The 13786-nt window shown below is 35.0% G+C and overlaps 2 protein-coding genes and 1 pseudogene across 2 annotated transcripts; all 3 read right to left on the minus strand.

The window, feature by feature from the left end:
* Nucleotides 1–1538: 1538 nt before the first annotated feature.
* LOC125869819 (uncharacterized) lies at nt 1539–2554 on the minus strand. The gene is given in 5 exon segments (XM_049550247.1): nt 1539–1739; nt 1807–1914; nt 1916–1972; nt 2092–2274; nt 2468–2554. Coding segments are annotated over 5 exon segments (636 nt in total).
* Nucleotides 2555–4334: 1780 nt separating this feature from the next.
* LOC125870216 (uncharacterized) lies at nt 4335–7135 on the minus strand (annotated as a pseudogene).
* Nucleotides 7136–12688: 5553 nt separating this feature from the next.
* Nucleotides 12689–13606, minus strand: LOC125869820 (uncharacterized). Its single transcript, XM_049550248.1, has 3 exons — nt 13125–13606; nt 12898–13024; nt 12689–12706 (listed from the first exon to the last, which is right to left on the minus strand). The coding sequence occupies exons 1-3, from the start codon at nt 13604–13606 to the stop codon at nt 12689–12691; spliced, it is 627 nt and encodes a 208-aa protein (XP_049406205.1).
* Between the last annotated feature and the right edge of the window lie 180 nt (nt 13607–13786).

Genomic DNA, 13786 nt, shown 5'->3' on the forward strand with positions numbered 1-13786 from the left:
AATAGTTAGTAGTTTTCATGAATATATTGATGGAGTTTATGTTTCTATGTAGAGTAGTTTGTGATGATATACTCCACAAACAATCTATCCAATAAGCCTTATGAAACTGGTCATTACAACATATGAAAGACAAATTGTGTAACATATTTTATTTTTTACCCTAGTATGAACACTTCTTTTTTTTGTTCTCTTTTTTCACAGGTATAAAAGGTGAGAATTGAATCAAGATTAATTGCAAGCTATGTGTCATCATATTACTGGACCTTGGAAGGAACTTTTACTTATATTTCTTAGTTTAGGAGTAATATTTAGCATATTTCAGTTAGATTTTTTTTGTTATTGGACAATTTTACTTTTATTTAAGGAGTTTGTAACGAGATATTATGTTAGTATAATTTTAATTATTTTTAATTGCATGATCATGGGTGAATTCTATTAATATCTAGCATGTTTTATTATTTAATTTTTAATTTATGCAACTCTAATTTAATAAATAATATCAATATAAAATAATTAAATGTCATCAATTGATAGTAATTAGTGACAAAATATTTTATCATCAAAAGTAAGTTTTAGCAACGACCAAATTAAACTTTTTAAAACAAGTGTTTTCATCACAAAATAAATTAGTTCATCAGAAGTTGACTACATTCGGTGACAAAAAATGCATTGTTCTAGTAACCCTTTTTATTGAATACAAATTAATTTTTATTTTGTGACAACTACAATTGTCACTAATCATGATAATTTAAACTGACAATATATGTTGTCGGTAAAACAATACTTTTAGTGACAAAATGAAAAATTTAACAACGAAATTATTAACTTTTTTATAATAATAAATTTGTCACTAATTTATACATTTAAGGAAATAATAATTTTTTTGTATATAAAAAGTAGTCATTAGTGACGAAATTACATTTGTTCAAGACAACTGCCGATATAATTTTGTCGGTAGTAATAACCTTTTTAGTGGCAAAACATACTATTAACTACAAAAGAGTTACACTTTTTATGACAAATAAATTCGTCATAAATGTTTATGCATTTAGGGACGATTTTTCTTTTTGTAGTTAATAAAATGCTTTTAGCGACGAAGCACTAAATCGTCTTTGTATACTTTTAGCGACACATATTTAGTGACGATTGATTGACAAAATCTTTTTCGTCATACAAGATTTTTAATGACAAAATATGAATTAGCAATGACGAAGTTATTTGTCCCTGAAAATCAAATGAATCAAACACTTGATAAAAACTAATCCCTATATTACTAATCCATGCGTTAGTAATCCCTGTATTATGCATCTTTGTACCAAACTATCCCTGAGTGTCTGGTTATAAAAAAAGGGTATAAGTTTATGTATTTTCTCTAAATAATACTTGTATGAAGCCAGTTCTTTTCTTATCACTTCTTCCCTTATCACATCCTTCAAAATGGGGTTCAAACTGCTCTAGTTATATGAAGTGGGGAGTCGCAGCAGCAAATCATTGTGTTGTGAAATGTTCCCCTGGTGTGGCTTCATTATCTTGGGGTATTAGTGAGGTTTTGGAGGGGAAGTAGAATGCATCCTTGACACTTGTTCAATGCCTTCATCCAGATACACAACATGATCTTTCATAGTTAATTGGTGATACTCCACAATCTCTCTTAAGAAGCGATTCTCACGAGCGTACACAGAATTCTCATGTGCAAGACGACCCTTCTCTGCTAATAGTGTCTCAAGTTGAAGCCGTATCTGCAATTTCAGATCCATGAAAACGCATGCATTTATACCACTTGTACAATTGTAGGTGGAGGATTACCATGTCATCATCTGCAGGATTGTCTCCCTTTTCACAAGACTCCCGAAGGATTTTATTTTCTTCTTCAAGCTGACAACATCTAAGTTTTGCAAAAGCAACATCTGCTTTAAACAGTTTTCACCTCTCGTAGAAGAAGCTTCCCTTTAGCAGCAGTTGCCATCGCCACCTGAATACAGACCAATCATGCACTTCAACTCATCACAAGTAAGTAAGGAGATTTTGAACTACAGTTGTGAAGTAGAGTTGAGGATTTTTATGGCCTTAGTTCATAAATTTACAACTTACATCACGAGATGCCTTTAGTTGATCTTCATGATTGGTTTGTGTTGAGGATTGCTGCCTTTGGCTATTTAGAGTAGAGACATGATTTTGCTCGTCAGAGTTGGTACCTAATTTTCTCGTGATGTGCAGTTTGCGTGTCTCTTGAATAATGTCAGCGGTCTTGTTCTCAACAATTGTACGTCCCTCCTGAGATTGAAGAAAAGATTATGTTACTAGGTTAGGAAATCATATACACTAGTATTAAGTTGTTGAGAAAATCAACTTGACAGTCTTAGGCACAATAGATCAGAGCGGCAAGAGATATGGAGAGATAAGTATAAATTCATTAATGGAGAATATATGAGGAAAGAATTAAGTGAATGTAGTCATTATACCATACCTCCAATGCATTTCCAATGGCATCACCAATGTGGTTCAAAGAAGATGTGAGTGCATGGAGGCGTTTGCGCAGTATCGGGTTATCCATTTTGTGGAGACGACGTTATGGTTGTGATAAAACTGGATATTTTTGAAAGACAATCATGAAAAGTTGATGGATGATGATGATCAGGGGCGGCTCTATGCTTTGTAAAATACGACTTATGCCTTAGCCTCCAAATTTTTATTAAGAATAAATTATGTGTTAAATTTTTTAGAAAAAATTGATTATTTATGATAAAAAGTATAATATTTTAAAAAATATATTGTTTCATCCACTTTAACATCTTTTGTACTTTGTTAAATAAGAATTAATAGTGAAAAGTGTTGAGCAAAGTGTATTACAAATTCTTTTTTATTTGTTTTAAAATTTTAGTTTCAAGCAGTACAACAAGCATATTAAAATGAGGTATACCAACTCATTAACTTCTTGAGATTCTATGATTCTACTCTTATCTTTATTTAATGTTTGTCAACTTATTAATCATAGAATTATGTTAAGTGTTAACAATTCATATTAATAATTGCCTCACTGAAAGGATGTATTTCAATGTTGAGCTGATAAAATTTTACCTAAAACTAATTACTGAAAAAACAATATTAAATTTCATCTAAATAGTGTAAGAAAAATAAAATTTAAATAAATACGTATACGAAGTTTGTTTATATTTTAGGCCTCGAATTGAAATTTCGCTTTAGGCCCCCGATTACGTTGAGCCGCCCCTGATGATGATCAGACCTGGTTTTGATTTGTGGGAGATTGAAATTGCTGATCATCTTCTTCAAGAATTGCTTTAGCTTTACTTGCGAGAACTCCCCAAAAACCACCTGGACCTGCACTTGAGAGTGAGGCCTGATTGGACAACAAGTATTTCATTATTTATTGTATACAAACAAAAAATCTTAAAGTTTGAGTGCTCATTAGCCTAAAGGGGTTCTGACCGGTTGTGGAAAATAGGAGGAGAGAGAAGAAGAGTCGCGATGAGCAATCGAGGCTCTAATAGCCTGAGCGGCAAGAGTTGACGAACAAAACGAATCTCCTTCATCATCATTCTCATTCTCATTCTCATCCTCATCGGAAGGTGGACGGAAAATGCTCAAAGTTGACGACTTGCTCATCCCTTGTCTCCTTTTATACGCCATCTTCACTTGGATTATTAGACCCCACAAACACAACAACATATATTCGACACCCCACACACAATCTGCATCTCCAACCAACTCCTCCTTTTAAGTTACACTCACACACACATCCCCTATTTATGGAGTACTACTCTCTACTTAGAAATTTGACTTTCATTTTTTAAATATAAATCTGCAAACACCAATTAATTCTTTTTTTGTTTAAATACAAGTCTTGTTGAAGGAAGGTAAATATTTATATCTTCATTCCACACACTTTTTATTCCAACTCTCTATTTCATGTTTATACTCAAATGTTTTTTCTACTTTTTTTCCTGATGACTTATAAATATGTTCTCACTACTATACAATCAAAAGGGTTGTTGGAATCTACTTTCTATTCTAAATTACGTTTAATTTTCTCAAGTTAACTTCACTTATGCATGAAGAATCAAATCATGTGATATGTGATACTTTGTGTTTCGATCTTTCACCTTGCACATTTAAGGCCAACCAAAACTAAAATAAACAGGAGATGCTTATATGAGTTATATCCTATGCATTGATTTTAAGTTGTTACAAGGATTAACTCAATCAACTTTCTCAGAGGATATTTTTAATTCAATGTACTGTACGCTTTACATGACAGAACAATATCCAGGAAGCAATCTACTTGGGATAAATTAACAGCATTTGTTCAAACTAACTCAGAGCTGAAGGGCCAAGTCAGTGTCTATTGAATGATGTGATGATTGATTATTGTAAATGAAAGTCGGCATGGTCTGCAGAGTACCGTTTGGTCTGTCTTGCAGAGACGACACCGATGGATTTACTTCCCTGCCCATCTTATTATTACTTCCGTGACCATACAATGACCACTCCATGTTATCTCTTGATACTTGAGGCATGTCATTTTTCCCTACTGGATTCATTTGATTTAGCTGAGCTTTCAAGAACGGCATATCAAAAGTGAACCTGGAGCTCATTATTCCTGGAAATGGCATTACAGGAATTGTCTTGTTCAATTTCAACTCTGAAGATTGGCTCATTGGCTCAAGAAAAGTTGGGTTGATACTGCTGCCAAAATTGTTGTTTTGATCACAAATAGCTGCTTTGTTTTCGTGCTTTGATCTAAAGCTGTTGTTTTTAGTTTGACCTGGAATTGTCCCAGTGACATTGGGCTCTGCAATCTTGCTTTGTGATCGTGCCTTACGTGATGTGAAATTGGAACTCTTCTTGTTTCTCCACTTCAACTCAGATAGACTTGAATGAGATTGCTCTAGAGCTAGTACAACCGGAAGAACTTTGTTTTCTTCAACCTTCACACTTCTTCTGCCGGATTTCTTCGTATCCCCAGATGTCCCATTAGTAACGATATGAGTTCCCAAGTTATTCTCTTTTCTCTCGCTTCCATTTTGAGTTTTCTTGGCCGCTTCTTCTGTTACTTTATGAACATTCCTTTTGTAGCACAAAATTGATGTACTTTTCTTCTCTGAATTTTCTGTGCGAGGAAGGGGCCCTTTCTGACTGCTCATGCCAGCTATTTTGCAAGTCTCATCTCCCTTTGCAACATTACTCACATCGATCTTATCACTGGTGCTTTTGAGAACGGAGCAAAAACCTCGAACAGGACTAGACAGCTTCTTAGATGAGGTTAGAACTCCAGTATTAGATTGGTTTTGTACATGTGCAAAGGCAGCGAATCCTAAGCACGTTGGAGGACCTTTAGTTGTGTGTGAGAGAAGAAATGGATGGCTCCCTTGCATTTTCGCGTTGGCAACCATTTGTGCTGTTGGTCCTAAATCTCTGGCAAATGACATCAAGCTCTCTCTGTAACTACCGTTCCTGTTCTACAATATCAAAATCAAATATTTTTAAATATGCACTTACATTTTTTTCATGTATGTTGTAGCCTAGTATAAAATACATGACAGAAAAATATCCTCCAACTAAACTGACTGAATTATGTGATTTGGTTTTTAAAGGAAGCAGGCTGGGGAGAAAAAACTTACAAGAATTAGTGAGTCGGGGTTCTGGTTACACAGAAATGAGCTAGTGTCATGGTAAGGCGAAGGCCTGAAAAATTCGTATGTAGAACAACGACCAGCACCAAGAGAAGACAACCTTTGAGCATGTCTATTACCTGTTTAAATACAGTGAATAACCAGGAATTACTTTCCCCATTAGAGTATTTGTCAAGAGTATAACTGATAATCAAAGAAACACATGTGTAAATCTCACTGTCTTACCTAATAAGAATGCACTGTCAATCGGAGCAGCATCTTTGGTGGATAACAAAGGCCTTTCTTTGCTGCTTCTTCTATATGTTGATGGAACACTTGGGCCAAGTCCAATATTCTTGGAAGAAACATCAAGGGCACCATCTGGTATGACATGTCTTGTATCCCTGGTTTGCAATCTTCTCATCGATCTACGTCTGTTCACCGGAAATTCTACTTCAATGTTCTTGGGATTAGTTTTTAGGACGTGAAATGCTTTCTTAGCGAGATCATATATAGCACGAGCCTGTAAAAAAAACATAAGAATTTGTTAGTTCTCGTGATATTTGTAAAAATGAAGTTGTGTAAAAAGAAATACCTGTCTGAAGTAGACAGTACCAGAGGAGTTGAAATGCATTGCATTTTTCGGAATCAGAAATGCATCACGCTGCAGTTTCAAAAGATGATTAAGGTACAAGGAAATTCTCAAGATTATTAAGACCAAACAAATTAAAGGTCAGTTGATGAGAGTACATCAACAAATGATTGGAGGTTCAAATGCTGTCTGCTACAATCAAGTACTATTATTTATTATCTCAACTTGCGAAAAAGATGATCCAATTTACCTCAAACTGTTGGAGGTTGTGATACATTCCTTCATGAAGCTTAGCCCTCATTGTACCAAAATCCATAGGCTCTTTAATGATTTCATAGTAATCTTCCACCTTAAAAGAAATACAAGATGTATGTAAGTCACTAACAAGACATGGCTGGCCTTCAAAAACCAAACCAAACCCAATCAATCATAAGTAAGATGAACGAAACCTCAGTGGGATCAACTGGTTCTGCAAATATTTCATAGGTGTCCCTCCTAACATGATAAAAAAGTAGTAAGATATTCCTTATAATGTATGTATAATTTGAGGATGAATATTGCTAACTAACCTTTGCAGAACGTCGAGAATAAGTTGTAGTATACGTTTTTCTGGCAACTTTGTTGGTTTACCTGATAGATAAAAAAGAATCCCAATTCTACAAGTTAAATAAATGGGTGGCGCATAGCATATATAAGATAAGATGTATGTAGAAAATAGAGTTACTATTGAACTTGGATGAACGTGCGGTTCGGCCCTTGTCCTGCAAGAGGTAATTAGTAATTAGAGAGAAAATGTGCAAAGAAAGGTGACTAGCTAGCTAGTACAATATCTAACCTCCCCAACTTGATGGAGCTTTCTCTTCATACTTGCCCTTGTGCACGAAGCTGCTGATTTGCCCTCTTCCTTTTGCATTTTCCTAACTGTGGAAAAATGATCTCACTATTTCATATATATTGGCTGCAAACACATGCAAATCTCTAAATCAGGATAAAAACGATTCACTCTTTATTACACCATCTCTCAAACCAGAAACCCTTTAAACACAACAACCATGTACATCCACCCTTTACTCAATTAAATATCTCAATGCGTTACATTTACTATTACTATACTCGGATTATATATATATATATATATATATATATATATATACTCCCATCCTAACTACAACCAAATCTCCACTTATAATTACAACATTAATGCTCATCACTCCATATACATAACCAACGACCATTTCCTCTCAAAATTTGTACTTTTATACCCATCCAACTAACCCATTATTTAAAATCAATTCACTAATCAAAACTAGAATAAATACATATTAGACATTTATAAAATCCAACACACAAATTAAAACTGATGACGAACAGATTTAACAAACAAAAAAATGTTACCGCTAGTCACTGACAATCTCATCTTGCAAATTTTTGAATAAATATTATATATTTGGAAGCTACGTAAAAAAAAAACTATAAGTTACAATAATGAGTAATTCATACATTTAAAATATACTAGTTTTTATGATATTATAGTTTTGCTCTATCCAGATTATAAGTAGACATAAAAGACTATTTTGTCGTATGTTATTCTCCATGCTACAATTATAAAAAGTCATCATTGTGAGTAAATTATTAACCTCAAAATGTGACTCTTAGTAGTGGTTTTAAATGTCACAGTGTCATACATTCCAAGCTAGTAGAGTTTGGCAATGTTGTATTGTTGATGCCACTTAATACAATCAACATAGAAGGGCAATTTAGTTCCACTCGAAAAAAAATACATAAATTGCGGGGGAGGTTAATAACAACCCCTCAAATTGATTAAATTGCAGTGGTGTCACGACCCGAGAGCACCCCCTAGTCGTAACACGGCGTACTCGACCCCGAAGGGGTCTAATACAAGCCTCTTAGCATTCATAACATTAGATACATAGAAATAGTGCGGAATTTAAAACTTTTCTTTAATAAATCCAACATCAAAAGACAATTATAAAGCAACGGAATACTAAGTCTCACATGGCAATCTTGGACAAACTTTAACATGATAGGGTCACAGCCCTTTACAATCGAAGTCTTAACAAAGTCTTAAACATAAAAACTAGAAACATAAAATCCTTGTCCTCGACATATGAGGACATACCAAAAGAGGTCTTGAGAGAACTCTAATCCCAAGCTTCCCTAGAGAAAACAATCACTTGCCGGAATCTACACTTGTAGTAAAAATAAGAAAATATGGGTTAGCACACAAAAATGTACTAAGTATGATGACCATGCAAAAACATGCCTTAAAAGGGACATTTTGTTGAAAGTCATGCTTTATGCCATTTTTGTAAAACTTCATGAACATTGATACAAGAGGCATAATATAAGTCACAACCAACATACGATGTCACATAATTCACATTTGAGCAAAATCACATATAACCCTTTACCTTCAACTTGAGCCTCCACCTCAAGTAACCCTCAAGCTATGCCTTGTGCAATGTATGGGTAGCATCCCATACCACCACCCACACTAAGGCACCACCTTAAGGTCACCCAAAAGTGAACTTACCATTCATCCTTTCCACCTTTACACAATAAGGCATTTAAGAGACATAAACATTATATGAATCACATCATCACATTAAGACCAACATCTAAGACAACTCTAAGTCATACTCGTGCAATGTGCAAGTAGCATCCCATACTACTACTCACGCTAAGTACTCCTTTGAAGTCACCATAGACAAGGCACATTCATATAGAATATACATGACAAGGAAGTAACTCATAATACAATCCAAGTATAGCATGCATCTTTACATTTAAGTATTTAAGACAACCTTCTTCATTAGATTCCTTTAGGACAAATTCATGCATTTAGAGGACTTTCATACATTAAGTTTGGAAAGCCAATATGCATTCTCAAACATAGAAGACAAGCTATAGTCACAATGCACTCATAACATAGTAATATCAATACCTTAGCAACCTCTAAGAACACTTGTGCAATGTATGGTGGGCATCCCATAATACCAACCTTACTAAGCATTCCTTGAAGCCACATATTCATTTCCATAATCTCCAAGTTTACCATAATCCATAGTCATAAATGAGGAATCATACAAGTACATGAACTAAACATAAGGAAAGTCATCTATTCAATAAGGGAACCATTCCACAACATCTTGATAAGTCTCCTTGTGCAATGTAAAAGTGAAGTCCCATACTCCCATTTCTACCAAGTAAACCCATTAAGAAGTCATAGTATAGTTCCTATCATATTCATTATCTTATTGTTCTTAGGGAATATTAGCCATAACTGACATAGACCATGTGAGCTACATGGAATCCGGTGTCATATAACCCCACACTAAAAGAAGGCGTTCTTACTTGCCGAAGGTAGAACTAATCATATTTAGCTTCTAAGTGGATCCACTAGCTAAGTCCTATGTTTGGCACATAGTTATGGGATAGGGAAATTGTTACTAGAAACCCAACCTATTGCATTAGTGGAGGAGCTTCCATCTCATGAGTTTACTATAGATGACCCAACCTATTGCATTAGCGGAGGGGCCTTTTCCTCATTGTCCATATCCACTCGGTACTAGGCATTATTTCCCCATTTATACATAATTAGTATGGAATTGTATCTATATGTGTGAAGGCATACTTTACCCTTCGTTCAATACAACTCACCAATTGGCTCATAGATTCATTTAAGTGAGAACTACCTTTCACCTTGGAATCAACATTAGTATGCGAGAATAACTATCACACCAAGATCATGTGTTCTCATGAGAATGGACTTTCAATCAACACAATAGGATCAACATGGTTATGTACATTTCATGCATAATAATGTGTAAAGGTGCATATGAGAACTATACTTTCAATTAACACCATTAATACATCAGATCATGTTTATGCAATGAGTGTGTGTTTGTGTAATTGTCCTTGCAATGACACAAACAACAACATTATCCTCCTAGACACTTCATTCATAATTAAGTGTAAGGGTAAGGGAAGAATGGCCGTTCAACAATACCACAATATACACAATATTCATGTGACCTTCAACTTCCAAGTAAATCATGAGTTCACACACAATCTTGTCAACATGCACAAACCTTCACAATATGCCCCTCAAGGGTTATGGACCAGCTTATTCCAACATATAGCAATAGCACAATAGATAAGGGAATACCATGATCCGACAACTCATCAATACATTAATTACATCATGATTGGCACTTTATACTTCAAGTATTCATCAACATGCACATAATATCATGATCAAGTCAATTCATGTTTATACTCATTACCCTAAACCAATTCAAGTCTAGGTGATCTAGTCTAAGGCAGTACATTGAGAAATTCATCATTCTTGGAGGATCACATTTAAACCCTCAATTTGCCTCTTTCATGACATAACCCTAGAATCTTAGGTTAATCAAGAATACATGTAGAATTATAATAACATCAAGTAACTACATCATAATTAAACACCTCCACCTTTCAAGTGGATCAACATCTCTAACACAAGGTTACTACAACAAGTACTTAGGTCAAACTTGCCCTTTCAAGGCTATGATCACAAATCCTCAATTCACCAACAATTCACCATAATGATGCATACATGATGATACAAGTCAACAATCTAAGTCAATCTAGGCATAAATCCATCACTACTAAAAAAACAGTGAATACCGACCTATAAATACCGACCTCTGGAGGTCGGTATTCCCTGAAATACCGACCTAAAACCGACATCCCAGCTTAGGTCAGAAAAAGCTTGGTCGCTATTCAATACTGGAGGTCGGTATTTACTAACCTCTCGAGGTCAGTTTTTATTTTATGTCGGAATATTCATTTTTTTAATTCCGACCTCTGGAGGTCGGTATTTTTATTTTTGTAATGTTGAAATTCCGACCTCCGGAGGTCGGTATTTTTATTTTTGTAATGTTGCAATTCCGACCTCCGGAGGTCGGTATTTTTATTTTTGTAATGTTGAAATTCCGACCTCCGGAGGTCGGTATTTTTATTTCTGTAATGTTGAAATTTCGACCTCCGGAGGTCGGTATTTTTATTTTTTATTTTTGAAATTCCGACCTCCGGAGGTCGGTTTTCTGCTGCAAAACAGGCAGCAAATTGCTGTAATTTTTAGTTGCCCACCTGCATATTTATACCAAAACAACCCAAAGCCAAATAAACTTCATCCAACCAAAACAACCCAAAGCCAAATAAAATTCATCCAACCAAAACAACTCAAAGTCAAATAAACTTCATCCAACCAAAACAACACAATATTTTCAACATATACATTAAACTATTTCAAAATAAGCTTCATCCAACCAAAACAACACAATATTTTCAACATATACATTAAACTATTTCAAAATAAACTTCATCCAACTTCAAAATAAACTAAAATACGATCAAATTAAACAATTCCAAAAATATAGAAGTCTAAAATGTCAAATAGATACAACTACTCCTCATCACCCTCACTCTCCTTATCAGACTTACCATTCTCATCACCCTCACTCTCCTTATCAGACTTATCATTCTCATCACCCTCATGATCAGATCCATCACTGCTAGCCGGACATGGAGGAATAATATTTCCTGATTCAAAAAGAAAAGTTAGTTGGGCCTGAAGCGCTGCATACCTCTTGTTCTCTACCTCCTTTGCTGCCGCAATCTCCTCCTCTCTCTTCTTTTCTCTTTCTTCTCTCTTTCGGCTACAACAGCAAGCTCGGCATTGAGATAAGCTATCTTACTCTCCATTGCAGATATTGTCTCTCTATCCCCACCATCAAAGCTTGAGGATGATGAACCACAATACCAAGACTTCTTCTTCTGATACGCCTTTTCTGGATAGCCGTAGACTGAACTTCTAATCGGTTCACCAACACTCTGTTTCCAAAGATTCTCATTTTCTTCTTGTGTAAATGGTCTGTCCTGACTCTCAAGAGGTAGAGTACTACGATATTCCTGATATATTCGTATATACCTATCCTGTAATTTAAACAAAGAACTCTACGAATAAGAATGCAATATATACAAGGAAAAGAAAAAAAAATCAGTTTGAATGGAGTTCTTACATATGTCTCTTGAGCACGTGGCTCAATCCATCTTTCTTCTTCTGTGGGGTTCGCACTCTTCTTGACGTGAGTAACCTTGAACATCTCTGGTACAGCTACCGGCCTACCCAACTCTTTTTCCTGCAAATAACATATATAGAATTTGATCTCATTAATCTCCAAAAAGTACTTATCCAAAAGGAAAAAAATATTTTACTAAATTAAGAAAGTATACCATTCTTTCCTTCCTAGTAACCTGGCTAATAGCACCACCAGTGTGCAAAGAGCCTCCCTTTTCTGATGCGCGAGCCATCTTCCCAATCTCACTCCTCTTTTTAAAATTTTCATCAGTACTCCAATGTTTCAGTAACAAAGTCCATCGATCCGGAAACATAAACTTAGGCATTCTGTTTTCTCTTCGACAATCACAAAATGTGCTAGAAAGCAACTTTGAAGCTTTAAGCTTGAAGTTCACTTGAACGTCATCCTCGTGTTCGGGAGCCCATACATAATATTTCTGTAATAAAAAATTACTAAATATTTATTGTTCAAATGACTAGAGAATTTAAATGTATATGATATGAATTTAATTTATATATATTCTTACCTTAAATTCATTGAACATTTGCCCTTGGGCGTTAAGTGGAATCGAACTCCAATTCGGATACACACCATTATAGTGAGTTCCGATGCACTTTAAAATAATCTTTGCCATACCCACATCCGGACGTAAGCTGAAATACGAGTTCATTGATGAAGTAGAGTAAACAAAAAATAATCAATCAATTAAAATATAAATAGATAAATAAAAGATGAAACATAATTAAATCATACTTGTATCCTAATGGCTCAATGACGAGTCTCCGAAAATTGTCTCTATCGCCTAGCTGAGGACCATGTGCATCTGAGTGCTGGGTGGTGGGAGTATTAGGCTCTGAGCCATTGGATTCAATATGAAGATTGGAAAGTCCAATTGATCCAATACTAGTATTCAAACTATTGCACTGACTAGCACTAACTGATGGTATGTTAGACCCACGACCAAGATGTGAATAGCCCTGCAATGTTTGGTAACCCGAACTAGGTACCACAATGGGTGTAGATATAGTATAACCAGATTGTGGAGCCACATGAGTAGAGGCATTATGTGACTGGTGTGTCGAGTGAGTAGTTGAAACTGAGGCTCTTTTTGAAATATTAACTCGAGAGGGCTCATCAGATATCACGACCCCAGTGGGCCTTCTCATAGCATTGGCCTTAAATTTCTTTTTCAGATTAACGGATTTTTTTGATTTACCCTTGTCTTTATCTACCATCTATATCAAATAAATATAAAGATTAAAACAAAGTAGTACAAAATAATGTCACAATGTCGAACAAATATATCAAACAAAGTTATCATAACATAAGGCTTAATCCAAATAGTCTTTCACAATGTCGAACAAATGTTAAAACTACTAAAATATAAAGTATACTCAAATATGAATAGCTAAAAA

Source organism: Solanum stenotomum, chromosome 7 (assembly GCF_019186545.1).
Source record: "Solanum stenotomum isolate F172 chromosome 7, ASM1918654v1, whole genome shotgun sequence".
Classification (NCBI taxonomy): domain Eukaryota; kingdom Viridiplantae; phylum Streptophyta; class Magnoliopsida; order Solanales; family Solanaceae; genus Solanum; species Solanum stenotomum.